The following is a 27,880-nucleotide window of genomic DNA, read 5'->3' on the forward strand; positions in this document are numbered from 1 at the left end:
CCAGAGGTAAGCAAGATAGCTCTCTCGTCCACCCCAGACGGAATGGGCCTCTTGGCGCTTTGCGAAGTCCGCGTTGCGAGGTTTCGTGTGCCTCCCGGAAACCGGCCTGGCGGTGGCGATGCCCAGCACCGTTAGGCACGTGGGCGTGCAGATGCGGCGGGGATAGGCGTACGGCCTTTGCCCTTGTCATGACCGACGCACTCATGGATGCTCTCTTCACCATCATCCACCGCAACCCCATCCGCAAGCGGCCTGTGCAGTCGCGCTACTCAGCGAGTGACCTTCCCGGGACGGTGCCGACGACAAAATTAGTGTCCGCGGCATCCCCGGCAGCGACTCGATGGGGTGGTGAGGGAGGTCCACGTAGAGGAAACACGTGCATGCCGACCAGCGAGGTGAGCGCGTTATGCGTGGCGATAAGGACGGTCAGCGTGTTCGCTGCTTTCCTCCTCAAGCGTTCTGGGCGGCACGCTGGACGATGCTGCTGCTGCCATAGGGGACGGCAAAGGCACCGTCGCACTGGTAGTCTCAAGAGAAGCACGGATGCCGCCCAAGCGGGAGCGAGTGGGCGGCCGCTGCAGTGTACGCAGATGGAAGTAGCTGAGGTTCAGCTTCATCGTGGTGTGGGGCCTCGGCTGCCTGGAGGCCATAGCTCCACGGGTGCCCCCCTCCCCCCGAGCTCGTGGATGTTGCGTCGTTCGAGTGAGGAGGACATGACACTGATCACGTCGCCGCCGCCGCCGTCTCCTCCTGCTTGGAGGCCGTGATGAGGGAAGGAAGAGGCCTGGAGAGACAGAGACCGGGGACCACTGCGCAGTAAGCTTCAGGGGAGGACTAAGATGGATCGGGGGTGGAGATCCGTACTGGTGGAGTGCGCACGACAGAAGAGGTGTGTGTGTGTCATCGCCAGCAAACCCAAGAGAGAGGATCTAACGAGCACTCGTGCGCAAGGCTTGCCGAAGGGAGGAGGTGGTGGTGGGGAGGCAATGCGGGGGAACAGCACGCGCAAGGAATGCCGTCGCCTCACATCCTGCACGAGCTGCGCGGACTGGAGAAGGCATCAGAAGGTCTGGATTCAGGCGAGGAAGTGTTGGCGATGAGGATGCCGAAAACCTCAGAGAGAGAGAGAGAGGGAAGGCCCTCGTACGGTACGCATGTGGAGTATGGCATCTGTCTCTGCGTCTCTGCCTCTGTGCCTATGAGGGGGGGCGTGGCATCCGTTATAGTGGTGCTTGATAGACCGCTGAGATCGCATGCACAGCTGCACAGAGACACGCGCCCCTATCTCCTCGGGTGCGCATCGCTGTCAGAGTCTGTGCTGGTAGCGCTGAGAGGAATGGGGAGGGGGGGGTGAGATAAAAAAAAAAGAGGGTGATGGAGGCGGCCATCGAATGCTCACGGAGCCCGTCGCAGAGTCGCGATGGCACGAGGGTATGGAGAGGAGAGAGGTGCGCAGACACTAAGGGAGACGCACACTGGACGGGTGCGCGCATGCAGATGCGCAGACGGGGCTTGCAGAGGCTTCAGCGCAGATGCCTCGCGCGCCTTTCGTCTTCGATACCCACCGTTTTCTTCAGGATCGGCCCGAGATGGCGCGGTGAAGACGCGCCGTCTCCTGATCTGTCAGCTGCTGCGCCGCCTGCACCACCTCATCTATGGTCGGTCGGCGCCCTAGCCGGCGGTTACCCTGCTCAGCTGCATCGTCATCGCTGTTGCTACGGCTGTTCGAGGAATCACTGCTCGATGTAACGTAATCGTTGCCGTCAAAGTCGCAATACTCAGAAGCATAGCGGACGCGGTTGTGGGCACGGTCGATGCAGCGGGAGATGGCCACCATCACCAGGACCGCCGGAACGCCGAGGAAAATCGGAAGCAGTGAGATTCGCTCGCCCTCTTCGACAAGAGAGCGGGAGACGGCTTTGAGACCGCCGATAAGGGGTTCGCTGTACCCCCAGGGCGCGTCTACCAGGCCTTCAGCGAGGCGCGACATGCTCGTGCACGCAAATCAATCTCGAGCAAGCGGTAAGAAAAGTGTAAGGGAGAAGGTGATTGCGGTGGTGGGGAAGAGGGCACCGCTGCGGGGGAAGCAGACATTTCCCGCTGCTGCACCGGCCCAACACGCACGTGTGTGTATGTGTGTGTGCGTGTGTGTGGAATGGGAAGGGAATACAAAGACCGTAAGCAGTGATAAGAGTTGCACGTTTGTGCGTGGTGATTCCTTTACGCCATCGCCCCCCTTTCGCCGAGCGCCCGCGCAGATCTCTCATGAGCAGCCGTGCTGAAAGGGAGGACAGCAATCGTGTTGCCCCCCCCCTCGCGAGCGGAGGTGGCCCAGTGGCGAACGCCATGCAATGACTACTGATGCCGTACACGGAGAGGAGGTGAGAGTGAGCAGCGGCTCACCACAGCCGCCTGCCTGCGTGTTCGTATGGGGAAGTGTGAGTAGTGAAAGTCTTCAAGACAGTAACGCTTCTCTCCTCCATTTGCCTGCACCTCCTCTCGCACACCGACGAGAGAGGGAAGGGGTGGAGCGAGGGGACGTAGCGGTGCCATAATGCGTTAGTTAAAAATATCGCCTCATGAAGAGAGGGGGCGGGAGGGAGGGGGGCGCGAAGACGCCCCCCCGTGTGTGTGTGTATGTGTGTGTGTGGCGATAGTGGCGGGGAGGGAGGACCAGTGTAGCAGAGGTACACCGTCGTCTTTCTGGACGAAGCTTGACATGCACGACGGTACCAGCGTAGTCGGGCGTTCGTTATGTGTGTGCGCCAGTACGCTGCCTCTTTCCCTGTTCCCTCCCTTCCCCTCTCGCGCTGACTCAGTCGCTCTGCTACGCCTTTGCCTTGTGCTTGCGCATGCCCTTCCGGTAGAACTGCGTGAAGAGGTACAACAGCGTCATGTGGTAGGACAGCTGCAGCATTGCCCATGGCTTCGGGATAGTCGAATCCAACGCGACGGCCAGCACAGCGTGCAGGATGCAGAGTGCGAACTGCGTCATCTGCAACTGCGTCAGGTACTTCTTGAGCGGGTTCGTGTAGCCGAGGGAGGTGTACAGATAGTGAAGGTACATGAGCGCGTGGACGGCGGAGTTGATCCACGCACCAAAGAAGGCGGTGCCGTTCGCGATGCCGTGATGCAGCAGCAGACCCCAGATGGGTCCGATCGTCGCGTGGTGGTAAATGTGCAGGAAGGACAGCTGCTCCTCCTTCTTCCGCAGCACCATGCAGTACGTGTCAAACATGTCCAAGAACTTCGTGACGTAGTGGATGAAGACCCAATGCTCCGTCGTGTCGGTGAAGTGCCCGTTTAGGTTGAAGACGCCGTGGACGAGAGGCTGACTGAGTTTGATCGCCATCGTCAGTGACAGCACCACCTGCACCCCATTGTAAAGCAGCATGGGGCGCTTGAGGAGGTACGCCGAGCGCCCTTCCATGAACTTGTGGAGCAGGAACGTGAGCACGAGGTAGCCGACATGGCTCCCAATCAATGCAGGGTAACTCACGAAGGCATTGAGCTCTGGGTGGAAGCAGAGGGAGTCTTTCCCGATGCACTGAGCGGCGCCCGCAACCTTCATCGTGATCGACTACGGATACGCAGAGAGGAGAGAGAGGTGTCCTGGGTGCGTGTGCAGGTGTGCGCTCGAGTGACTTTGGTGGTGGTGCGGAGTCCGTGCTCTTGGGGAACTTCGCTAAGAGGGAAGGAACTGGGGACTTGAATCCGCGCTGAGTGTTGCTGTCATGTGATGGATGCCAGCGAGGGTGTATATCTGGGACGGGAGGGAGACAGAAGCAGAAATCAGTACACACGAAGCGTAAAGAGCAGTTGTGCTGCGGTGTGCTTCCTCTCGCGGACATCGAGGACGCTGGCGATGTGTGCGCGCGAGTTCGTATGAGTGCACCCGACACGTGTGTGCTGCTACACATGTGGGCAGGTTGCAGGGTTGCGCTGAAGCAGACGCTCTTCCATTTCCTTTGCGTAGGGCTCACTGAAACACAGAGAGAGGGAGGGAGCGCAGTCGAGGAGATCGATGGGGAGTCGGGGGCGGGGGGGGAGTGGGTGGTCAACGCAGCCGCACACATGCACGTGCCCCTCCCCCTCCCCCATACGCAGACATATATATATATATATACGTACAGGTTTCAGTACTTCATCCCGCTCCCAGTGCCCCACGACTCCTCCCAGCACTTTGGCTTCCATCGCTGAGACACTGGCGGGGGCTGGAACGGGGCATGATCACGCTGGATGGGCTCGCGCCCTTCACGGATGTCGCCGAGGTCCGTGAGCCCCAGCTCCTTCCGGATCGCAAGCCGCTGGTCCTCTAGCTGACTCGACTCGATGCGCATACGCTCCAGCTCCGGCGTGGTGAGGTCAGGCACGGCGTCGTGGTACGGGATGCCCAAGTCAGTGCGCTCCCAGTAGTGGTTCATCGGGTCGCCGTCCGGCGTGTTTGGGTCCGTCGTCCCTTCTGGCGGCTTGCCGTGCGGTGGTTGCTGCTTGTTCATGCGCACCTGCCGCTTGTACTCGAGCTCTTGCCACTCCATATTACGAAAGAGATGCCCCATCTCCGTCCGCATTATCTGCGTCTCTTCCTCGTTGTAGAAGAGGTCGCCGCGGGCAAAGCCCAGTGTCCACGTCGCGCCCTTCCGCTTCTGGCGCGCCGCCATCTCCTCACCGGGCTTGTGGTCCGTCTCACGCAGCGGCTTTGTGACGCGATGGGCGTCCCCGTACACCTGGTCGCTGTCCAGCTCTTGGAAGGTCTGCGAGGCGCGGTTCATGTGCGCCATCAGCCGCATCAGAGCGTCCTCGACCTCCTCATCCTCCAACACCATGGCACCAAAGAATTGCTTCTTGTAGTCGCGGAGATGTTCTTCCTCAGCCACGCTTGGCGGGTCGCCGCGGTGGCCACGCATCCATCGCTCCCACAGCCGCTCATCTGTGGCAAGCGCGCCGTAGGGCTGGTGCTTCTTATCCGAGTCCTTGCGGTACATGCGGCGCTGCTCCTCACGCCCCTTTGCGAACTGCCACGTCACGGTGAACTTGTTGCCGAAGCGGTCCTTGGCGATGAGGAGCTCCTGTGTGAAGAAATAGCGGATGCCGTTCCAATATGCGTACTCCCACCAGCGAATGATTCGATTGTCCGCAAGGCCGGCGAAGGTGTGCTGCAGCCGCACTGTCTTGTCGCCAAAGGCGTCCACAGAGCGGACGTAGCGGCGCTTGTCCTTCGCCAGCTCCTCTCGCATGCGCTGTGCCGCCGCTGGACCGCCGAGCTGTGCCGCCTCGGCGATCAGCGCCTCCACGCGCGCCTCTACTGTGCGCTTCTCCTCCTCCACGGCCAGCTGCCGCTTCGCCTTCTCCGCCAGCGTCTCTTTTTCTTTTACAGCGAACGCGATGGCGTCCTCCTGCCGCTGCCGCAGGTATACCAGCTTGTTCGTCAAGTCGTCCCGCTCACTGGCCATGGTCTTCATGTTGGAGAGGATACTGGCGTTGATGAGATGGTGACGCACCGACATGCGCATCGCGGTGGCATAACACCCCGAGACACGAGGCGCCCACGAGAGAGAGGACGAGGGGGCGGCGACAGAGGCGCACCCGCCACCCTGCACGGATGGGGTGAGGGACGGCCCAGCACACAAGCTGGCATCGCGATAGCGGCGGAAAATGGCACCACTGCCACTGCCGCGCACGGCATTACGCAGTGCTGATCGACGCATGCATGAAAGGGGAGTGGGGAGGCAGACACAGAAGGGATGTCGTCTCTGTGGTGGAGGGAGTGGTGTGTGTGTGCGAGAGAGAGAGCGGCACACAACGCAAACCTGGCAAGCAGTAGTAACAGCAGAGGGAGGGGAGAGGAAAGATACACAAGCACACTTACACACACTTACACACACACGTACACGTACACAGTGCGCGCTGTTCGATAAAGAACGCTAGGCTGATTCCACACCGCACCGCTTCCAGAGTGGAAGGTGACTGCGAGTAGGGTGGAGGGGTGGGGAATGGGGAGGGGGGGTCCATACGCGGCTGCGCTCTTGTGTGCAGACAACGGTATGGGCTGTGTGTGTATCAGAGAGAGGAGAGAGTGAAAAGAGGATGAAGAGGCGGTGGCGATGATCGGATTTGGGGAAATGACAGTCACCAGTGATCATCGAAAGAGGCTACGGAGAGAGAGAGGGCGTACAGCAGCAGCTCCCCTCCCCCCTTCTTCATCCGGGATAAGGGGCATTGATTCGCCGCACTATGCCACACACGTACACATGCGCACCTGTCTCTTTATGCATCCGCCGTCATGCTTTGAAAAGCACATGTCTATTCTCGCGTCTGGTCTTCAACGGGTATAGGCAGCGGGATGCACTCGTCTCGGGAGGCCAACAAGAAAGCTCATGCATCTATGCAGGCACTCTGTGCACCAGTAGGCGACATGGGGACGGGCGCAAGACAGTTGGAAAGGGGAGGGGGAGGGGCCTTCGACATCATCTGACAAATAAGTCGCCATGTGTGGGTATGCTGTCTGTGCGGCTCTCCCTCTCTCGCGCTCCGCTTCTCGTCAGTCCACTGACGCGTGCAAATCTCCAAAACAGCGGGTGAGTCTGCGGAGGGCGGGGAGGAGGTGGGCATGAAGAGCACAGGGTGTGTGCTGGGGGGAGAGAGGTGTGAGACAGTAGGGTCAAAGCCGCAACAACAACGCTGAGAGCACCACGAATAGAACAGGTTAGCTGTGCACAGCAAACGAGCTGAGAGAAAGACGTACACATATGTATGGGTATCTGCTGCTTCTGCAAGTGGTGAGGAGAGCGTAGACGAGAGGAAGGCGTATAGGGGGGGAGGAAAGGGGAGGGGAGCCGGTACGGATAGGGAGGGAAGGCGATGAGGAAAGCACCACTGCAGAGTGAAGAAGGCACCGCATACACAGACACCGCCACACACACACACACAGCAAGGTAAGCATAGCACACACTCATACACCGAGACGAGTACGCCCTTCGAGAGAGAGCATCGGTAGCGGCGGGAAGACGCTGTTTCGACGCGTTCCGCCCCCACTGGCGTGCTCAACAGTTCCTTACCAGTGCCCGAGGAGCCTGTGCCACTTACTGAGGCACGGTACACAAGCCCACACGGGCTCTCGCTCTCTCCTCCTTTCCTTTGGGTGTTCCTTGGCGCGCGTGGTCAGCATCGCCCCCGACGAGTGGATGGCACCGCCGTCTGCGAAACTACCTCCGCGAGGCGCCGCAGCGCCGCTGCACGCAGATTAACGTTGCGGCAGGCCCGTTGATCTTCTGATGCGGACAGTGCCGAGGATGCCGCCGGTGGTACACTGACGGAGCCGCCACGCGTGGATGTCGGTGTCGAGCGCTGCGTGGCGGCGTCGATCTGCCGCACAGCTGCTGCGAGACTCTCGCCGACACCCTCAGGCGGCTCGCAGCGGCCGTCGCGAACTACGGGGCGACGCTGCTGGGAAAGAATTGACGCCTTCGTTGTCCGCTCGCGAGAGCTGCCGAGGTGCTCGCGCGCTTCCCGCAGCGGCGCTGACCACCGCCGCTCCGACTGCACATCCAGCGCATCAGCGTCGTGACAGACCGCTTTGCCTTCGTCCGTGTCCCCAATTCCATTCTTCTCAGCACGGTGCGCGCGACTGTCGCTGCTATCATAGCGGCTCCGGTGATGCACGCGCACCGCCATGGGTGTGGAGGAGAGGGCTCTCTCTGAAGAGCATTGGCAGGCTGCAGGGGTGGTGAGCCGCGGATATGGGCGATGCAGTGACGTTGCCACCGCCCCGGGCGAGAGAAGCGGCTCATCGCGGCTTAGCGAACACGGCAGGCAGTCACGGTGAGGGGTGCCAGCGGCGCTACAACAACTGCTACCGAGGTGATAGAACTCCGAGCTGCGGGGCGATGGTGCCGCTGCATCTCGGTAAGGCCATCGAGGCAGGTGACGCTGCGAGGTGGGGTCCGACGAGGGATCAGAAAGGGCCCGCTTAGCCGATGCCGACGGATAGCACCGCTGGTTCGCCGCGTGCTTTCGTTCTTCGATTGGCGACGGCACCAGCCGCTTCACGTAGTAGCGGTCACACGCATCGTAGGCCGGACCTCTGTACTTGACGGGGCTGTAGCGGCTCTGCTCATGCAATGCCCCGATACTGCCATCGCGCGCGTGGCCAGACCGCCGCTGACTGTTGCTGTAAGAGCGTGTCTTCGGGTCGATTACGACCATGGGCGCGATTGCCGTGGAGCTGTACCGATGCCGCAGCTGTTCCGCTAAATCCGCGTAGGAGTGATGATGCTGTGAATGGGAGGCGCCGTGGGGAGCGTCCTCGTCGCTGTCCTTCTCTTCATGCACGACATGAGCACGGTCCTGTGGCATCATGCTGCTTTCCCTTGGTGCGCGTAGCGATTTGTGCGCTTTAGCGCTACTGCCGCCAACTCGTCTTTTCGCCATCTGCAGCTCCGCACTCAGCGCCCGCATGTGCTCCATCACCTCCCTGACTGTCTCCTCATCAAGTACCGCACCCGTGGCGTCAGCAGTTGCCGCAGTCTTGTCTGGCTGACACGTCAATGCAGCCTCTCTCAGCGACGGGGGCGACGAGAGCACCGGAGCAGAGTCTCCTACGGCATGCGTGGGCCTACCCTGCTGTTGCTCGTGTTGCTGCCGCTGTTGGCGCTTCCAACGGCGCAGCTCTGCACGCGCCACCGCTGCCTCCGACTGTGCCTGGTCGCGCTCTAGTTCGACTGCGCGCTTTGCATCGGTCAACTCGCCGACGTGGTGCTCGGCAATCGCAACGGCCTCGCGCAGGAGCTGCATCTCCTCTGTGAGTTGCTGAGCCTCGGCATTGACGCCGGAGGCAGCTACATCACCCACTTCTTTGCTCGTGGCCGGGGGTGACTCAGCAGCCAGCTGGGCGAGCTCGAACATGTGTGCCATGATGCTCAGCACTGCACCGTCGCTTGTGAGGGAGGATATCCTCGCCCCCGCAGCGCTCGCGACATTGGGCATAACCGCACGCTCCTCTTGACCAGTTCGCTGCTGCTGCCGCTGCTTCTGGTTTGAAGCGCGTGGGGTGAGATGGGGCATGCGACTCGGCTTTGGGGGTCTCTCAGCCGTGGCTGCGGCGACCGTCGCGGTGGCGGTATCGGCTCTCGTGACGACGCCTGAAGCAGGCTTTGTAGACCCTTCCACATCGCTTCCAGGACAGCTGCTCTGGCCGCCTTCCACCACCGTCGAGACGGCCGACTTCACTATCTCCCCGCTTTCGCTCCGCACACAGAGCGAAAGCAGATCAGGGGACAGGACATGAGATGCGGGCAGGGAACGGTGCTCTGCCCAGTTCATGTACGTGGCGCACATGTCCACCACCTTATCCAACACTCGACGGTACTCGGATGCGAGGCTGGTGCGCTGCGCCAGACGATCAATCACACCGCGAAAGCCGGCTGCCAGGTGTTCCAGCGCCGTCACCCACGGGCAGCTTCCCTCGGCGCCGACGCGGTTGAAAAAGTAGCAGCCCTTTTGCCGCTGCCCGCGATCTCGCAGCGTTGCGTACAGCTCATGAAGTGTTTCGCGGCTTTCGCCAAAAGCGCCCTCCAGGTCAACCTCACTGTAGCTTTCCAGCATCCCCGCCAGCAGCTGCTGCATGGTGTCGATGTCTTTCTGCAGGACGATCGCGGCCATCTTGTGGTTAGCACTGAAACGCTTCAGTGTGTCCTGCAGCACCTCCATGTTCTGGTAGGTGACACGCAGTATCACATCGTTGTTTGCGGCAATGGTGCTCGGCGGCGGGGGCGGCACCGGCGTTGGCGGCTTCCCTGCGCGGTCGCTTCCACGTCCTTCCTCCTTGTCGAGTCTCTCACCCTCGGCGCCATTTCCACGAGTGGTGGCAGCGGATTCACCGGCTGGTGCATTCTGCTGCTGCGACACGCGGATGAGCCGATCGAGATCGATGTCGACAAATCCGTCATTGTCGGCATCTCCATCAAACACCAACTCTCTCTCCCCCGAGCTGCGCCGCCGCGACGCGGTGGGGATGCACAGGTAGTGTACCTGCAGCAGCGACGTGACCGACGTGTAGAGACGCGCGACTGCTTCGTAAAGCCGCGCTATGCGGTGGTCGTACGGAAGGATGCCGCCGGCCGCAGCGGCGGTGGAGTCACGGGCGAGCTTGAGCAGTGTCTCTTGTTGTGACGTTGCTTCGCTCGTGGTTGGGTCTCCAGAAGAAGGCGCCACAGGAGGCAAAGCGGCAGGAGCCTCGGACGCCGCCCTGGCGGGGGCGGGGTGTTGGCCTTGCGCGGTGGCTTGAATGGCAGCATCGAGGGCGGGCAGGATGACATCAGCCGCTCGCATGAGGCACGAGTCGATGTCATACAGGGTGTCATCTGGTATGTCCTCAGCCGAGGAGACTGCTGCGCGGTTCTGCGGCGAGGCGAAGAAGCGACACACAGCGGCAAAGTATTTCACGATCTTCCTCTGGGTGTAGAGGTGATCTTCGGTCGTCTGCTGCAGCCGCTGCGCCCAGCGGCTGTACTTCTGCAAGAGTTCCGCCAGGGCGCGCTCCACGTACTCCACCGCTTCTGCTGAGAGGACATCCACCTGTTCTTCGCCGCCACGTCGCAGCACCTCTTCCACCAGCTCGTCCTTGGCGGACTCATCTGTGCCTAGAAGGAACAGGGTCTGCTTCACCATTTGACCGTTTCTTGCAAGGCGCTGCATCAGCATCGCCATGGCCTCGCGAAACGCCGAGGTGTCTGCCTTCCACTGCGCCTCGCCGGCGCGCAGCTGCGCCAGCTCCTCTTGCAAGGCAGCCCAGTCGTGCACCTCACCTTTTGACCCGATGCGGGACGCAATCAACTGTAGTGCCTCTAAAACATTATGCTCCGTTACCGCTGTACCAGGCGTGATGGCTTCCTTCGTCGTGCCGTCTTTCGCAGTTTTCACAGGGGAGGCCTTGGCGGCGGTCGCGGGCTCCAGAGCGGGCCGCAGGTTGAGGCGGCGGAGTGCGCTGAAGCCGACGCCGCGGCCGCCGCCCTCTGCCTCCTCACTCCCCTTGCCGACTTTATCCGTCTCGCCGGAGGCCGCGGCGCCACTTGTCGCTGGTGCGGAGGGAAAGCTGAGGCTGAGACCGTGTCTGCCAATACGCTCCACTATGGCAGCCACCTTCTGCAGCCGCTTCTGAAGCCCTGTGCTCTTCTGTGATGCCATTTCCGCGCGCGCCTTCGCAGCGGCAGCGGCGTGTAACGCTCGCTGGTATCTAGTCTTTACCATGCGCAGCCGCTCCACCACGTCGCTCAAGAATTGATCCAGCTTGGCAGGGGTGAGGTTTCGCTCGAGATCGACGCTGCCCGCCAATTCGGCAAGCACCTGGTCTGGCTCACTGACTTCGGCACCGTCCTCCTGCGCAACACATAGATCCCGGAGCAGCTGTAAAACTTGCCTGCCGTGTCTCGCCATAGATTCTTCCATGTGGGCAAGTCCCATGCGGCCCTGTGCCCCAGCCAGCTCCTTTCGTTGATGCTGCGCCGTCAGCGTAGCAAAGCGTGACTTGACCAGTTCGACCATCTCCAGCAGATTTCGCGTCGGCGGTTCCACCCGCACGCCCGCCGCACTGTTTAGCGTAGAGCTGCCAGCCCCGCTGCCGCCCCGCGGCGCATCGACCAGAAATTGCGCCAGCTCTTCGACTGCCTGCGCCGAGGAATGACGCAGCGCGAACTCTTCCTCTGAGATGTGATGTGGAAATGTTATGACAGAGGTGATGGTCTCTTGCAAGGATCGAAGCGAGCGAGAGAAGGCTTCGTCGAGCTGTAGGTCAGCGTCCGCGGCGGCTTTAGACGATGAAGAAAGACGAAACACCTCTGCCAGTCTTTCTCGCTCCGCCTCGACCGCTTCCATGTAGCGTTCCATCGATAAATACTCGGAGAGAAGGAAGCGCATCAGTTTTCTGAGGTTGTTACACTGCTCCAGTACGGGTGTCTCGGGCACTTGCAAGTCAAAGTGGATTTGCAGCGAGGCTGGAATCGTATCAATGATGGACTGCAGCGCGCTTCCTATGGTATGCGTGCTACCCATGTACGAAGCCGCCCCTTCCTCTGATGTGCTTCCCTTCGGCTCCTGCTGGGCCTCCAGTTCAGCAAGCGCGGATGAGAGTGTGAGTTGAGCGCAGCTCTGCGCTTTGGCAGCGGTGTTCTCCATCCTTTTCAGCACCACAGCCTTTGCTATGGCGTACTCCTTGGAGAGATGCAGGAGCTCGTCACAGCCTGCGCGGAGAAGCCTCGAAACATTTGCCCTCGTCCTTCTTGCGTCCGGCAGCAACACGGGGGCCGAAAGCTCCATATTCTTCTCAAAGCAGGTCTGCATGCCGTCGCGCAACGTGTGCCACAGCTCGTTTAGCGGTTTCTCCAGCCAAACAGGACTTGGCGTTGCCGCAGGGCGGACTGGTGCGCCATCTCGTAGCCTTGCAGAGACTTCTTCGACGGACGGCGGCGACTCTTCCCCATAGAGACCAAAGCGGCGCTGCACAGCGTCACTGTACTCTCGAAGGAGCAAGTCCTTGAAGTTATTGTCCCGCTTAACGTGCTCTAGCTCCTTCACTACGCCTAACAGAACGGCTGGAATGTCGGCGTCACACGTGATTGTGCCGTAGCTCTCAAGAATATCAGAAACTTGAACAAGTGTTTTACCTTTTGGTTGGCAGGTCGGATGCCTTGATTCTTGAGGAAATACACTGCTCGGCAGTTGGCTGTAACCATCGGCGTCGTCTAGAAGGGATCTATCTCTATTTGGTGACCCGATGCTGGATACCTCCGATTGTGTCCTGGACCCGGTTGAGCGCGCAACAGGCGACGTCCACAGCTGCGAGTGGGCGCTAGCCCACGTTTGCTTCTTGTTGCTCATCCTCGATCTGAGAACGCAAGATAAAGTCGTTTGGCAACACCGAAGAGGTTGAGAGAATCAAAGTAATTTAGCGAACATGCAGTTTTGGGCGCATGATCCATTGAGGCACCCTCACAGTATCATTAGAAAAACAGAAAAACGCTTTCTGAATCAACGTGGGGCGCCCGTAACGGCTCCTTCGCACTAACTACATGCAGCGAAAAGAGAGCAAGCGACACGAAATGCGTTCTACTAGCTGCTGAAACTTTCTCAGAGTCGCACACAACACTGATCCAGTGCGGTGGCTACTATGCGCGAAAAGATGGTTTGATTGCATTGCATTACATTACAGAGCTTAATACACACGAAAATGGCAATTCATAGTCTATAATCCCATAAACGAAGCGTTGTCGTGTACGCCGGCTATATCTGCTGAGCAACGCCTCTCCTACGGCTGTTGCTGCTGCTGCTGGATAAGCTGTGCCTGGCGCTCCTGCATCCTGCGGTACAGCTCTTGAGCCTTCTTCTGCATCTCTGCCTCCTTTCGATCTAACTCGGCAATACTGGTGTCACTGCGCTTGATTTCACCGTTTATGTAGTCCAGACGGTTACTGATGATTGTCTTGGCGTCACTCTGATCCTGCGGAACGAGAGCAGGCCCGATAAGTTTGTAAACTGTTGCGTCGGGCTCCAGCTTGTTCAGCTCATCACGTACTAGCTCATTCTCGTTCTTTTGCGCGCCAAGGTGACGGCGGGCCTCAATGAGCTTGCCCTTCTTATCACCCATCTCTTGAAGTTCTTTCAGAATCGGCCTCAAAACATCATTCAGCTTCTTGATATCCGAGTGAACCTGCGACATTGTGACAGGATCGCTCCGGTAAGCAGCAAACGACAATAATACTGAGCACGGGTATGTACAAGGTTGAAGTTTGACTTCACATAAGAGAAAAAGGAGTAGTGCGAGAAATCACAACGGTATAGTCGCTCAGTGTGCTTTGCTCTTAGGAATGTCTGACAGCGCATCGATGGCCAGCGTACGATGCCCCAGCTAAGCGTTGCAGGCGAAGAAGCCCGACCTTACTAATTGACCCGCTCAGAAGCGGCAATACGGACATCAACACGACCACGTGCTGCTCAGATGTATTCACAACAGGCAGTTGACGTTTGATATAGCTACGCGACACGCTCGGAAGAAGCAATTCAGGGCACCCTTTTCCTACACTCGACGGTGCCAAAGTCGAGACAACGAGGCGTCTTTTCATGAGCACTTACTATTCAACGCATTTTGTTTAACCTGCTCACTCTCCCAGCCACAATCGCCTCAATTTACACGACCCTGCTGCCAGGACCTACAGTGTGACTCCACGAAGCAGTGGGCAACCGTTACAGCACCGCCCGCGCGGTGAACTGAAGAAGACCACCACTAGCTCTCCCGAGCACCAACGTCGCAGGCTGTTTGACGCCCTTTCTATTATTCCGAGCGGCACGTGGGCCATCCCTCGTGATGGCTGAGGCTTACCACAGCAGGGGGCGGTATGAGGGCCAGGCGGGGTACGTTGGATTCATGCTGGCACTGAGCGTGCAGTATCGATGGCATGAGTGTGTTGGCTGCCGTGAGTCGCTCTGACAAAACGCCTTTCGCGACCTGATCATCGGCAGCGGCACCGATGCATCACTCTGACTTCCTTATACAGTTGGCGCTCAGCCATGTCACCGCCAGGGGTGGCTCAGCAGTTGGCAGGGATAGGGTGTGTGGCTAAGCTCCCGCAAGCGAGCGCGGGCGACAGGTCCGCTTGAAAGGACACCCTGAGATTTATCTTCATCGGGGAAATGCTAGAAGCGACAGAAGGAATGCGTACTCCTACGTTGCCTTCCGCTGAATCGAGCGATCAGCCTCCAGGTTCTCCTTATTGAGGACCGGCCAGGAGTCAATCTGAGTTACAAATGGAAGGTTCATGTAAACCTTATCGCGATAGCGCTTGTCCTGCTCGATGGGGTTACGCTCGACGTAAATGGTGCGGAGAGTTTTTGAAAATCCGGAGAATTTCTGAATCTCGGCCCAATTAGTGATGTTTCCGTCAGTCAACCAGAACTCTTCTAACTCAGGCATGTTGGTGGGGTTGACAACAGCGTCGTTGATTGTGCTAATGGGATTGAAGCTGAAATCGAGGAGGTGCAGAGAGTGCAAGGGCAGGTTCTCGATGGCGCTGATTCCGTTTTCAGACAGGTATAACTCTGTAAGGTACGGGTTGCAGCCTTCCTTGAACGCTTCTTCTGTAATGGACGTAAGCCGATTCGCCTGAAGGCTAAGCTTTCGCAGCTCGCCAAGATTATGAAGGGAGTCGCCAATACAGCTGATCTTATTTTTGCCGAGCCACAAGCTTTGCAAAGACCGCAGTTTAGCTAGACCAGATCCGATTTCACGAATGCGGTTGCCGCCGAGTTCGAGAAGCTCTAGATGAACGAAGTTGTCGAGCCCCTCAATAACTTTGATCTTGTTCTCCACTAGGTAGAGCTCTTTAAGCGTCGAGCCTAGTGAATCTAGGCCTACGATCCTGCGTAGCTGGTTGTAGCTTAAATCAAGCTTGGTGAGAGAGTGAAACGCATGTGGAACCACCTTCTTCGAGAGACATCCAGTCTCAGGGTCTGCTATCATGGCCGAGTCAAAGAAATCCCGCACCTTTCTGATCTTGTTGTCAAACAGGTCTAGTTCAACAAGCCGCCCGGCCAAGTGCTGCGGGAGGGCGGAAAGCTCATGGATGAGGTTCTTGCGCAGAGAAAGGCTCTTGCACTTGGTCAGCTGATTAAGGTCCAGCTCGTCAAGAGTGAATAGGCGTATATTGGCGATCTCAATCTCAGTGCTTTTTGCATTGATCCTCAACTGCTCTGATGCGTGCTTCGTGCTCTCATTGTGCTTCGGTGGTACTTCACGCTCGCCGTCGCTGTCGCTGTTGGACCTAGCTGGCACGGATTCTGGGAGAGGCGCAGCAGCTGCTTGAAGAAATCTCTCCCTCAAGCGGGCCTTCTTTTCCTCATCCAAATTGGCGAACATGAGTGTAGTGGTCTGCAGGTGGATACGCGAGCGCTAGGGGATGGAAGTGAAAACCGAGGAGCACCTGGGAAGGAAAAAGGAATAAAGGTCAGTCTCGAAAGTGGTATAAAACATATGGCGTTGGTGGAGGGACAAAGCAGGCGCGCCCAAGAGACCTGACTTCTCTCGAAGCAACAGGTAGAGCTATTGCATCAAATGGGCTACCGAGATGCTGCACTTTCAAAGCAGAAGGAATCTCGATGTTGCACTGGGAAGTCCCGTAAAGCAATCCAGATCCTTCTATTCCTTTCTTATTCCTCGCTCAGTGTTGCTCCAGACAGCTGCTGCAGCATGGCAATGTGGAGCGCCGTTGGGTGTGCGAAAATTTCTTAGGCTCAAAGGGGGGTGTTGCCCGCCGTTGAGCGTGCAGTTTCTTCACCACAAAGGCCACGCATATCTGCGGAAACTGGAAAAGAGGGAATGGGATGAAAACAGTTTCCCTGCACTCAGTGCCTCATTCTTCCATCAGAGCTATTGTGGGGCATTCTGCTCCTCGCTCTTCTCTGTAAGAAGGCCCACCTGAAAAAGGCGGGGGGGGGGGAATTCAGTGATGTTGCGGAGAGCGCCCTTCAGCATCTCTGTCAGCTCTCTCTGTTTTCTTAACCCCACGGTGTGAGGAGAGCGGACTTCATCCATTACCCCCGCTCGATGGGCACCTTGCGTTTTGTGCCTTATTTCACTTGAATACCCAGCAGGCACTGATGTTTTCGCCGTGCACCTGCCATATTTGCATTGACGTTCGAACAGCAGCTTTCGCTGTTTTAGCAAGCTCGGCTTCGCAGCTCAAAAGGATGCCGCCATTTAGACGTTGTTTCGACTGTGGAGTACCGGAGAGGGTAAATGTTCATTGAGGCATACAGCGTATATTGTGCGATGTGCAGTTTTCCAACCTTGAGCATGGCTCTGCTTTCCATTAGCAAAAGAAGTCAAGGAGAGCAATTTCAGGACCAATCACGGCAGAACAAAAATGACCCTTTCTTTGCGCATGATTTGCATGAATGCAACCGTGATAGTATTTAGGAATGATTTCGACTCTACAGTTTACCGGCCTGATTTGTAATTGAAAGCACACTACCCGTACTCCAAGGTCGCATTTTTCTTGTGACAAAGAAAAATTTGGCGAGTGACGAAATAGCACACTTTTTCATTTTCACCCTGCAAGCGAAATAAATAATGCAAAGCCTCCTGTTTCTTGGACAACTTTTTCACATCTATAGTAAGTTGGAGCTTGCGTCCTGTTAAATGAACTAATAATAATATTCTTCGTCTGCTTTTTTAGGTTTGCCTGGAAAAAGTCCCCCATGCATCAATTATTCCTAACCGACTAGTGGCGTATGCCACTAGTTCAACAGCGCATTCGATGGAAGATTGCTTTCACGCATTTGTGCGTTCCTGTACTAATACCATACGCGAACAATTCACTCGATGCGAGAGTCGAGCTGGCTACTTTTTAAAAGATAAAAAAATACATGCTGCTAGCTCGACTCAACAACGTGCCGAGCAGAGCTGAGCTACACGTATTTTTTCCAGCCTAATACTTCTCCCTGCTGAGTTACTGCCCTTGATACCATCATAAGCGGCTCTGGACCATTAAAAATAGGTGATGCTTGCCTTCTCCGCAGGGCGCATATTGATCCCTGGATACCACGCTAAAGTAAGCCCTGCCATTAGGGAATCAATGACGCTATTCGAAAGGAAATATAGAGCCGTTGAAGAAGCGATATTTCGAACTTAAGCATCACATGTCATCTTCTCCTGACACCAACCGTCCACCATTTTTTCTCATATACGGCATTTCCCCTCTTTCCATCTTATAATAACAACGTTTTCCGCTCTCAATGTTTCGAGGGATGCCTGTGCGCATTCAGGAGACTTATAATTGGCGATCTTTACTTTCATCGAGACTAAAAGCCTTGCGCTTTGACTATCTTAAAACTACACTGCTGCCTTCATATTCATTTTGCGACTCGACAGCACTCGATTGGCCTCCTGAAGAATGGCTTGCTCTCTGTTCTCCTTCGTCGGCGTGACTGCCCTTGCCCTTTTCCTTCTCTTGGCTGCTCCAACTCGTGCGGATTCCATTACTGTGAATGCTGCCACCCGTACATGGCTAAATAAGTGGATCAAGGCTATTCCCAACCTGCAGATTATTTGGATTAACCCGAACATTTGCTCCCGCTCTGGTATCGAGTGCGTCTCAGCCACCAACTCTATCAACATTCGTCTGGATGGTGTGACATCCTCTGGCTTTAACTTCATCGGCACCCTGCCTGAGGTGGACAGCTCGATCAACGGCGATCAGCTTCAGATCACCAGTATCTCTGTCAGAGGCAAGACCCGCTTCACCGGCACCATCCCTGCGTCGTGGTCGCGCATCACCCGCCTGACAAGCCTAGATTTCAGCAGGACAAGGCTGAGCGGCCAGATTCCCGATGAGCTCGGCAGCCTCACCAACCTGGTCTCTGTGGACTTCTCGAACTCATACTTCTGCTCTGGCCTACCTAGCTGGACAGCTTCTAAAATGCCGATGCTCATGCGTGCCAAATTTGCACATAACAACATGCGCGGTCCATTCGCCTCATCCTGGTCCACGTTCCCGGCTTCTTTGTCTCTCGACATCACCGGCAACAAGCTATGTGGGTGCATGCCCATTTCATGGGAGTCGAAACCAGGCTTGGTGGGGGCTGCCAAGGCCATGGACGCTGGCACAGTCACGAACTGCTTTCGTTCCTGCGACTCCGCTTCCTCGTCGTACTGCCCGGCCCCACCGACTGGCAACGGCGCGCAGATGATCATCATGAGCACGGCTGTGATTCCCCTGATCGTCCTTCTCTCTTGCTTGCTCTTCTAAGCACTTGGGGCTTCTCTGGGTGAGCTTGACATGGCTGCTCTCACATTGTGCTGCGAGTTTCGTTCACGTTGAATTACGCGTTTTCCTCTTGTTCCTCCCGAGATGATATCTTTGCCTTACCTTTCATTTTTTCGGTTCTGATCGCCATCCCTGTTGCCTGTCCAAGAAAGACCCGCTAAGACGCTCACCGCACAGTTCTTCAGCGGAATGCCGAAAGTGCGAGACATTATCGAATTCATTTCGCAGCTTACTCATCGTCTCTGTGACTACGGGATGATGAGCAGCGCTGGCTTGCTTAAGCTCATGTGCATACACTTCACCTCGATGACAAGGACAAAGAAAACAAGAACGGCAGTTTTCGTGAACTGTCGCGAAGTGAAAAAATCCAAGGGGGAAAAGAGAAGTAGAGTAAAAGGAGCATGGGAGGAAAGTAGCGAAGAAATTGAAATCAACTGCCGGCTATGCTCTCGATGTGCACCCTTCTACGACTGCAGATTTTTCTTCACCTTTTCCTCTCTGCATTTGGAGGGTTATTACCTGCAATACTTCCACCCGAGGTTTCTTACTTGTTGGCCCAGGCTCTTTTTTCTTCGAAGCCTTCCATTCCAGTGTTTTCTTTTCATCTCGAGACAGAGTTTTTGAACCTGAGAGGGAGAAGTGTGTGGCTGACTGATGTGGGTGATTATGTGCTTAAAAAATCGCTTCGCTACCTTCAGTGTTATTCTTTTTCGCATTTCTGTTTGCCAAGCGTTACCTTTCCCTAACCTTTTCTCTTACTTTCACATGTCACTCTCCATCCTTCTCTTTCCATCATGTGTTTACCCGTACAACTTTTGATCTGGCGCTTGTGTCTTTCCTCTCTGGATTCATTTTTTTCCTGTCGTGCCCGATATTTCTCTTTTTGATTTCTTATTGTTATTTTTTTTGGGGGCTTTCTCCACCTCTTGGTCGATTGGGCTATTTACTACATCATCGAGGAAGTATATCGTCCATTTCTGAGATAGTACGCAGACATGCGCTAGTGTGCATTTTCCATGTGTATATCCATGCGTAATATTTCCGGTCATGCGGTACAACACGGTGCAATTGGCCTATTTTGTCTATGCGGGTGCGTGAATCGTCATGCTCCCTCTTTTTTCTCCCTCCTCTCCTCTCTTCTTCCGCTGGCATCATGGTAACCTCTACCCCATCTATTTCCGCTAGCGGAGCGATCTACGCAGCTCTGTGTCTAGTGTTCTGCGCAACATTGGCGGACCGCTCAAAGCCTACTCGATTTTCACAGTAGGATCGTGCACACAATAACGTCATGCTGCACATCTCACTCGCGCTGCATGGCCCTCCCCCATGCGGCATTCATTTCCGCAGTACCCTTTGTTCCATTGAGAGCAACAACGCTTTGGGCTCTCCATGCACAGACGCGCGTTCGTGCACGAGCCCCTTTCTCTTGACGCATCCACACCTATGAGAGGCGTGCAAGTCTAGAGGAGGGCGGAGGGTCCTATGCCGCCACAGTCAGCTAGGAATGGACCACCTGTCGCGGCACATGGGGGCAGACCTCTCAAAGCGCCACCCGTGGCACCAACAGAAACGGAAGGCAAAGGCAGCGAGCTCCCCACTCCCAGGCAATAACGTCGTCCTCAAGTGAGCCCCACATTAGAGAAAAAATGTGAGCGCGCTTCCGAACGGAAGCCGACATGGTGCGCTATTGGCAATTAAGGGCACCGAGAGATGAGCAGAGCAATAGTGGTGGTCGAGAAAGAGGCAAGGAGACCCAGACTCATCTTTATCAAAGGGCACGTGAGCGACATATGCGGCATATCTGCTCGATGGGGTGGGCTGACGAGGCACAGATGCCAGAGGTACAAAAACACCCGGAGCTGCATCATCGAGTCCTCCATACACGAATACCGAGCCACCACACCGCATTATGGGACACCACGGCTTACTGCCACTCAGGGAGGAACATGAAATGCAGGCAGGGTGCGAAGGGTCTCAGAGGCCCCTGTCACGAGACTCATTCATTTCCTCCTTGGGCTCATACGACGTGGCACCTAGACCGCCCCTTGCCGCCCGTACAACAGACACCGCCGCCTTCACCCTCGAGCAGGGGCCCTTGGCGCGGTCCGTGCGGCTCAAAGCGCACGGGGCTACCCATGCCTCTCTGGTGTTGTTAGCGCAGCCCGCTCCCGAAGGGGAAACGAGGAAGGGCAGGGTGGGGGACCACTTGGCGCATGACCCGATGCAACGACGGGACGGCTCATCCTAGACCCCGGATGTAGCCGTTGCCCAAACAGGCAGGGTGAGCTCTAGCTGTGCATGTGTATGCTTGTGGACGCGTTTGTGTGATTGCTATGGGCATGTTCCAACGCAAAGGAGCGCGATAAGAAAAGGGAACGTTTCAGTTTTCTTTTTTTTCTCTTTGACTTGTCCATTTTTCCGGTGCGATGCTTATAGTTTTTTCTGCGCCTTTTTTGAAAAATTCGTACGCGACAATCGCCATCGCTCACACTTGAGGACTCGCTTGCTCGAGTCCCGCGCGTGAGCGCCCTTCCAGTACCTCTTTCCTATTCTCTCTTTCGTTCTAGTAAAGTGCACAGAAATCATGCTCGCCGTCTCGTCCTGGTGTGCAGAAATTCCCGTGCATGTGCGTCTGTCGTGTGCGTGTATATCTCTGTATGCTTCTGTGGATGTGATGCGTGTGTGGAGAGGGCCCAAACGATACGCAGTGCTTTGGTTCCTTTTTCCCCGCCGTTTTGGCTACGAGCTTCTCTGCTCTCTCCTTTTCCAACTCTCGCTGCTCGTTTTCTTCTCTTTTGTTTGCCATGTGAATTTCGGCCTCGTTCGCGTGGGCGTGTCGGAGTACAATGGGAATTCTCTCTTTTCCTTTCCACTGCCTGCGGTCTTTTCCATCTTTGCACATTTAACCGTGCCACTCCCCTTCCCTGTCACCTTTCTATGCGTCCTGGTGTGCGAGTAAGCGCGTGTATAAACATATATATATATATACTGTTTTTGGTCGACTGCCCGTCTCCTTTTTTTTCGCTTCACCTACGCGCGCACTTCTCTGGGCGTCTGCGTGTGGGCCTCTCCGTGCATGCTGGCCAGCGTCATTCCTATCCCTCTTCTCTCTTCATCTCTTTGGTGCCAATCGTCTTTCATCTTCGGTGATGCATTTTGTGGGCACCTCGCTGCCGCTCTCCTCCTCCCGCCTCCGCACTCTTACGCTCTCTTTCTGGTTTTCCCTTTAATTCGCTCGTTCCGTTCACCCCCTTCGTCCTCCTTCGAGTCTGTGACGCTGAAACAAATGGGCAAAAAAGAGACGTACGAAAAGGATGCGCCGCTGGGGAGACAGAGAGAGTGAGGGGCAAAGCGAGACGGAGGGGAGAGCCGATGGGATCAGTGCGTTGGGCTATGCAAAGAGGGAGGCAATAAAAAGGGAAGAGGCAGACAGAGAGACGCAAAGCGATGGCGTGGACGGGCGCTGTGGCGGTTGGACTGCAGCGGAAGAACGAGAGCAGAAAAAGAACGCCTCGAGCAGCCGGGACAGCAGCCATCGCAAGATCGTATGCGTTCCCAATAGCCGGTGCACTCTTGACACCGCACACCACACACAGTGCATTGGACATAGGGCCACGCGCCAAGAAAAGGATCAGTAAAAAGAAGCGCTTGTGGAGGCAGGCGAGCAACGGAAAGTGAAGGCGGCAGGGAAGGCCAAAGGGGAAAGGCAGCTGCTCTGAGGGGAGGGGGGGAGAGCAGCAGAGCGTGCAGGGTGGGGGCAAAGAGGGAAATGCGAATGGGGAGAATAGGGGGCAGACGGAGAAAGCTGATAATGCGCAGAGAAAGGGGAGAAGGGGGGTAGACAACTAATGCAGCCGAACGGATGACACCTTCACCATGAGGTGATTGGCTCTCATTCCCTCATCTCAGGCTGTTCCCCCCCCCCCCCATGCCTTCAACCCCTCCGTGCTCTCCCTCTATACCTCTTTTCTGCCCTCTTCTCCAGCGCCTTCCCAGACCCACTCTCACCAGTCCTTTTTCTCTCTCCACTACGCTTCAGACACGCACTTACGGGCGCGTGAAGAGAAACCCATGCGTGGCGCTGTTGCCATTTTGCCTTAATGCTGCCGTTACCCTTCTCCTTCCCTTCACCCATGCAAACGGGTCGGCGTCAGATAAGTGCATGTGAAAACGCTGACAGCCCCTTCAGTTGCGCACCAACACTTATGCCCGCCGCTCTTTCCAGCTTTCCTCGCATCTTTCCACTTCTCCGCCTTCGTGAGCGTGCCTTCGCCGTCTCTCATACAACAGTGGACACCTCAGGGCGTCCTTTCAAGCGGACCTGTCGCCCGCGCTCGCTTGCGGGAGCTTAGCCACACACCCTATCCCTGCCAACTGCTGAGCCACCCCTGGCGGTGACATGGCTGAGCGCCAACTGTATAAGGAAGTCAGAGTGATGCATCGGTGCCGCTGCCGATGATCAGGTCGCGAAAGGCGTTTTGTCAGAGCGACTCACGGCAGCCAACACACTCATGCCATCGATACTGCACGCTCAGTGCCAGCATGAATCCAACGTACCCCGCCTGGCCCTCATACCGCCCCCTGCTGTGGTAAGCCTCAGCCATCACGAGGGATGGCCCACGTGCCGCTCGGAATAATAGAAAGGGCGTCAAACAGCCTGCATTGCAGCCACCTACGTTAGACCTCCCCTTCCTTCTCAGCAAAGGCTCCGGATCGCCCAGCCCACACTTCACAACCCGCCTCGTCCCCCAGCCTGAGAAGAACTCAGCACGCCATAAAGTACCGAAAGTACACGGCAAACGTCCTCTTCTGCCTATACACCCCTCTCCCTTCACTCTTACTCTGATAACGTCACCACGATAGATGAACATCTCATTCCAACAACGTCAACGCCTTAAACCCAGCAGCAGTTTCCTCGACTCTTCCCCACAAGTTCACCTAGCCACAACCTGTGCTACCATGAACTTCACTACTTTCTCCCCTTGCCAAACATCTCGGGCCCCCCTCGCAGCATTAGGACTCCTCTGACTGAGACACTATCATGCACCACTCTGAGGCTGCGAGCCGTGTGTGCCTGTGTGCGCGTGTGCGCGCGGAGGACGAGCAGCGAGGGTGCGTGGCGCCTCGGCAGAGCGGTTGCCGTTCCCCTCTCGGCCTGCTGCGTCGCGCTCCGCTGTGGACCTGCGTGCAGATGATGATTGACTGTAACATCACAGACTTTGAGTCGAAATGATATCGGCCATGTCGCCCCAGTCTGAGTGCGCCGGCGCTGTGCACGCTTGGGCGTGTGCGTGCGTGCGTGTGTGTATATGGGTGTGCGTCTCTGTGTGTGTGTGCGCGCGTTTGGGCGAGTGATGCTGTGTGAGGGAGCGGGGCCGTGCGGCCCGCCGCTGCGCGGCGACATGATCGACACCTAGGCTGATGTAAAGCCGTCGCAGATGGACTTTGAATGGCGCACGCCGTGAAACCGACCCCGCCTCGTCTGATTGCGCGCCGTGCGCCCTTCCTGCTGCGGCGCCGCGGCCGCTCGCCTCGCTCCGCCTCCCTGCCGCGCGGCATCGCCGCCCTGTGCTGCGGCCCCGCCCCCGCCGCCTGCTGCCGCGCTGCGCGTACGGGTGCGGTGTGCGTGGCGCTGCTGCTACTGCTACTGCTACTGCAGCCTACTGGCCCCGTCACCTCGAGGGCGCCCGTGCCGCTTGCCGGCACATGCTGGGCGTACGGCCTCGAGTCGCTGCGGTGCTGACGCACGTGCGCGTGCCGTCTGCGCTGCGATTCGGGGGCCACAGAGCAAGGGGTGCGAGCGCGCGGCGTGATGCTCGGCGTGCCCCGCGCGCGTCTGACGCACCGCCGCGCGCCGCGCGCCGCGGTTCCCACTACGCATATCCTGTGTGCGCTCCAGCCCCGTCGGGGCCATGACGAGTCCGCAACCAACCATGCGTTACACATTGCCTGCGCGCGTGCGCAAGGCGGCGACGCGCTCACTGTAGTGCGCGTGCCGCAAGACCCACAGGCACCGTGCATGAAACTGGAGCGCTAGATTGCAAGCAGCCCGCGGGCGCGGTGCGACGGTGCGGGGGGTGACTGACAACATGACAGCAAAGCACAGTTTGAGCTGATGTATCGCTGATCGAAAACGTCACACATGAGCCATCTCTGCTGACGCGCCGCTTCCTTGGCACGCCACCGCTGGCGGAGGGCGTGCGTGCGCAGTACGATTAAACACGGACGCGCCGCTGCGTAGGCTTGGTGCTGGCGCCGTCCGCCAGTGTCGTACAAGATGCGTGAGGAGCGAGGGCGTGCCGGCGCTGCTGCAGTGCCCTCAGGTAAAGTGGCGATGGTGTGCCTCATCCGCGCCACTGGTTCAAACGGCACGAGATCGAGTGGCGAGGCGTGCGTGTGTGGTGCTGTTGTTGTTGCGATGAGAGAGGCGCGCACGGCGAGACACCGACGCGGGCGCAGAGGGAAAGAGAGAGAGAGACAGCGCCCACGTGCGGCAGAGACGCAGACGCAGGATGCACAAAACTGATTCCGACGTGCCGATGCACGCATCAGGACTCCTCTGACTGAGACACTATCATGCACCACTCTGAGGCTGCGAGCCGTGTGTGCCTGTGTGCGCGTGTGCGCGCGGAGGACGAGCAGCGAGGGTGCGTGGCGCCTCGGCAGAGCGGTTGCCGTTCCCCTCTCGGCCTGCTGCGTCGCGCTCCGCTGTGGACCTGCGTGCAGATGATGATTGACTGTAACATCACAGACTTTGAGTCGAAATGATATCGGCCATGTCGCCCCAGTCTGAGTGCGCCGGCGCTGTGCACGCTTGGGCGTGTGCGTGCGTGCGTGTGTGTATATGGGTGTGCGTCTCTGTGTGTGTGTGCGCGCGTTTGGGCGAGTGATGCTGTGTGAGGGAGCGGGGCCGTGCGGCCCGCCGCTGCGCGGCGACATGATCGACACCTAGGCTGATGTAAAGCCGTCGCAGATGGACTTTGAATGGCGCACGCCGTGAAACCGACCCCGCCTCGTCTGATTGCGCGCCGTGCGCCCTTCCTGCTGCGGCGCCGCGGCCGCTCGCCTCGCTCCGCCTCCCTGCCGCGCGGCATCGCCGCCCTGTGCTGCGGCCCCGCCCCCGCCGCCTGCTGCCGCGCTGCGCGTACGGGTGCGGTGTGCGTGGCGCTGCTGCTACTGCTACTGCTACTGCAGCCTACTGGCCCCGTCACCTCGAGGGCGCCCGTGCCGCTTGCCGGCACATGCTGGGCGTACGGCCTCGAGTCGCTGCGGTGCTGACGCACGTGCGCGTGCCGTCTGCGCTGCGATTCGGGGGCCACAGAGCAAGGGGTGCGAGCGCGCGGCGTGATGCTCGGCGTGCCCCGCGCGCGTCTGACGCACCGCCGCGCGCCGCGGTTCCCACTACGCATATCCTGTGTGCGCTCCAGCCCCGTCGGGGCCATGACGAGTCCGCAACCAACCATGCGTTACACATTGCCTGCGCGCGTGCGCAAGGCGGCGACGCGCTCACTGTAGTGCGCGTGCCGCAAGACCCACAGGCACCGTGCATGAAACTGGAGCGCTAGATTGCAAGCAGCCCGCGGGCGCGGTGCGACGGTGCGGGGGGTGACTGACAACATGACAGCAAAGCACAGTTTGAGCTGATGTATCGCTGATCGAAAACGTCACACATGAGCCATCTCTGCTGACGCGCCGCTTCCTTGGCACGCCACCGCTGGCGGAGGGCGTGCGTGCGCAGTACGATTAAACACGGACGCGCCGCTGCGTAGGCTTGGTGCTGGCGCCGTCCGCCAGTGTCGTACGAGATGCGTGAGGAGCGAGGGCGTGCCGGCGCTGCTGCAGTGCCCTCAGGTAAAGTGGCGATGGTGTGCCTCATCCGCGCCACTGGTTCAAACGGCACGAGATCGAGTGGCGAGGCGTGCGTGTGTGGTGCTGTTGTTGTTGCGATGAGAGAGGCGCGCACGGCGAGACACCGACGCGGGCGCAGAGGGAAAGAGAGAGAGAGACAGCGCCCACGTGCGGCAGAGACGCAGACGCAGGATGCACAAAGCTGATTCCGACGTGCCGATGCACGCATCAGGACTCCTCTGACTGAGACACTATCATGCACCACTCTGAGGCTGCGAGCCGTGTGTGCCTGTGTGTGCGTGTGCGCGCGGAGGACGAGCAGCGAGGGTGCGTGGCGCCTCGGCAGAGCGGTTGCCGTTCCCCTCTCGGCCTGCTGCGTCGCGCTCCGCTGTGGACCTGCGTGCAGATGATGATTGACTGTAACATCACAGACTTTGAGTCGAAATGATATCGGCCATGTCGCCCCAGTCTGAGTGCGCCGGCGCTGTGCACGCTTGGGCGTGTGCGTGCGTGCGTGTGTGTATATGGGTGTGCGTCTCTGTGTGTGTGTGTGCGCGCGTTTGGGCGAGTGATGCTGTGTGAGGGAGCGGGGCCGTGCGGCCCGCCGCTGCGCGGTGGCATGATCGACACCTAGGCTGATGTAAAGCCGTCGCAGATGGACTTTGAATGGCGCACGCCGTGAAACCGACCCCGCCTCGTCTGATTGCGCGCCGTGCGCCCTTCCTGCTGCGGCGCCGCGGCCGCTCGCCTCGCTCCGCCTCCCTGCCGCGCGGCATCGCCGCCCTGTGCTGCGGCCCCGCCCCCGCCGCCTGCTGCCGCGCTGCGCGTACGGGTGCGGTGTGCGTGGCGCTGCTGCTACTGCTACTGCTACTGCAGCCTACTGGCCCCGTCACCTCGAGGGCGCCCGTGCCGCTTGCCGGCACATGCTGGGCGTACGGCCTCGAGTCGCTGCGGTGCTGACGCACGTGCGCGTGCCGTCTGCGCTGCGATTCGGGGGCCACAGAGCAAGGGGTGCGAGCGCGCGGCGTGATGCTCGGCGTGCCCCGCGCGCGTCTGACGCACCGCCGCGCGCCGCGGTTCCCACTACGCATATCCTGTGTGCGCTCCAGCCCCGTCGGGGCCATGACGAGTCCGCAACCAACCATGCGTTACACATTGCCTGCGCGCGTGCGCAAGGCGGCGACGCGCTCACTGTAGTGCGCGTGCCGCAAGACCCACAG

At 58.2% G+C, this 27,880-nt stretch overlaps 10 protein-coding genes across 10 annotated transcripts in view; 4 read left to right on the forward strand and 6 right to left on the reverse strand.

Moving 5' to 3' along the window:
- Positions 1-1,573: 1,573 nt before the first annotated feature.
- LSCM1_07792 (uncharacterized protein) lies at positions 1,574-1,990 on the reverse strand (the record flags this gene model as incomplete). The annotated part of the gene is made up of 1 exon (XM_067325148.1): positions 1,574-1,990. The coding sequence occupies one exon, from the start codon at positions 1,988-1,990 to the stop codon at positions 1,574-1,576; it is 417 nt and encodes a 138-aa protein (XP_067181353.1).
- An 837-nt stretch (positions 1,991-2,827) lies between these two features.
- Positions 2,828-3,571, reverse strand: LSCM1_07793 (uncharacterized protein; the record flags this gene model as incomplete). The annotated part of the gene is made up of 1 exon (XM_067325149.1): positions 2,828-3,571. The coding sequence occupies one exon, from the start codon at positions 3,569-3,571 to the stop codon at positions 2,828-2,830; it is 744 nt and encodes a 247-aa protein (XP_067181354.1).
- Positions 3,572-4,136: 565 nt separating this feature from the next.
- Positions 4,137-5,708, reverse strand: LSCM1_07794 (uncharacterized protein; the record flags this gene model as incomplete). Its single annotated transcript, XM_067325150.1, has 1 exon — positions 4,137-5,708. The coding sequence occupies one exon, from the start codon at positions 5,706-5,708 to the stop codon at positions 4,137-4,139; it is 1,572 nt and encodes a 523-aa protein (XP_067181355.1).
- A 1,453-nt stretch (positions 5,709-7,161) lies between these two features.
- On the reverse strand, positions 7,162-12,873 carry LSCM1_07795 (uncharacterized protein; the record flags this gene model as incomplete). Its single annotated transcript, XM_067325151.1, has 1 exon — positions 7,162-12,873. The coding sequence occupies one exon, from the start codon at positions 12,871-12,873 to the stop codon at positions 7,162-7,164; it is 5,712 nt and encodes a 1,903-aa protein (XP_067181356.1).
- Positions 12,874-13,300: 427 nt separating this feature from the next.
- Positions 13,301-13,711, reverse strand: LSCM1_07796 (uncharacterized protein; the record flags this gene model as incomplete). Its single annotated transcript, XM_067325152.1, has 1 exon — positions 13,301-13,711. The coding sequence occupies one exon, from the start codon at positions 13,709-13,711 to the stop codon at positions 13,301-13,303; it is 411 nt and encodes a 136-aa protein (XP_067181357.1).
- A 1,002-nt stretch (positions 13,712-14,713) lies between these two features.
- Positions 14,714-15,904, reverse strand: LSCM1_07797 (uncharacterized protein; the record flags this gene model as incomplete). Its single annotated transcript, XM_067325153.1, has 1 exon — positions 14,714-15,904. The coding sequence occupies one exon, from the start codon at positions 15,902-15,904 to the stop codon at positions 14,714-14,716; it is 1,191 nt and encodes a 396-aa protein (XP_067181358.1).
- Positions 15,905-17,939: 2,035 nt separating this feature from the next.
- Positions 17,940-18,794, forward strand: LSCM1_07798 (uncharacterized protein; the record flags this gene model as incomplete). Its single annotated transcript, XM_067325154.1, has 1 exon — positions 17,940-18,794. The coding sequence occupies one exon, from the start codon at positions 17,940-17,942 to the stop codon at positions 18,792-18,794; it is 855 nt and encodes a 284-aa protein (XP_067181359.1).
- Positions 18,795-24,518: 5,724 nt separating this feature from the next.
- LSCM1_07799 (uncharacterized protein) lies at positions 24,519-24,728 on the forward strand (the record flags this gene model as incomplete). Its single annotated transcript, XM_067325155.1, has 1 exon — positions 24,519-24,728. The coding sequence occupies one exon, from the start codon at positions 24,519-24,521 to the stop codon at positions 24,726-24,728; it is 210 nt and encodes a 69-aa protein (XP_067181360.1).
- A 1,325-nt stretch (positions 24,729-26,053) lies between these two features.
- LSCM1_07800 (uncharacterized protein) lies at positions 26,054-26,377 on the forward strand (the record flags this gene model as incomplete). The annotated part of the gene is made up of 1 exon (XM_067325156.1): positions 26,054-26,377. The coding sequence occupies one exon, from the start codon at positions 26,054-26,056 to the stop codon at positions 26,375-26,377; it is 324 nt and encodes a 107-aa protein (XP_067181361.1).
- A 1,206-nt stretch (positions 26,378-27,583) lies between these two features.
- Positions 27,584-27,880, forward strand: part of LSCM1_07801 (uncharacterized protein) — a gene marked incomplete at both ends in the record, with an annotated part of 324 nt that continues 27 nt past the window's right edge. Inside the window, one exon of the mRNA XM_067325157.1 lies at positions 27,584-27,880. This exon is cut by the window's right edge and continues 27 nt beyond it. Within this exon, the coding sequence (XP_067181362.1) occupies positions 27,584-27,880 (297 nt within the window).

The sequence above is a fragment of the Leishmania martiniquensis genome, chromosome 5 (assembly GCF_017916325.1).
Source record: "Leishmania martiniquensis isolate LSCM1 chromosome 5, whole genome shotgun sequence".
NCBI lineage: Eukaryota > Euglenozoa > Kinetoplastea > Trypanosomatida > Trypanosomatidae > Leishmania > Leishmania martiniquensis.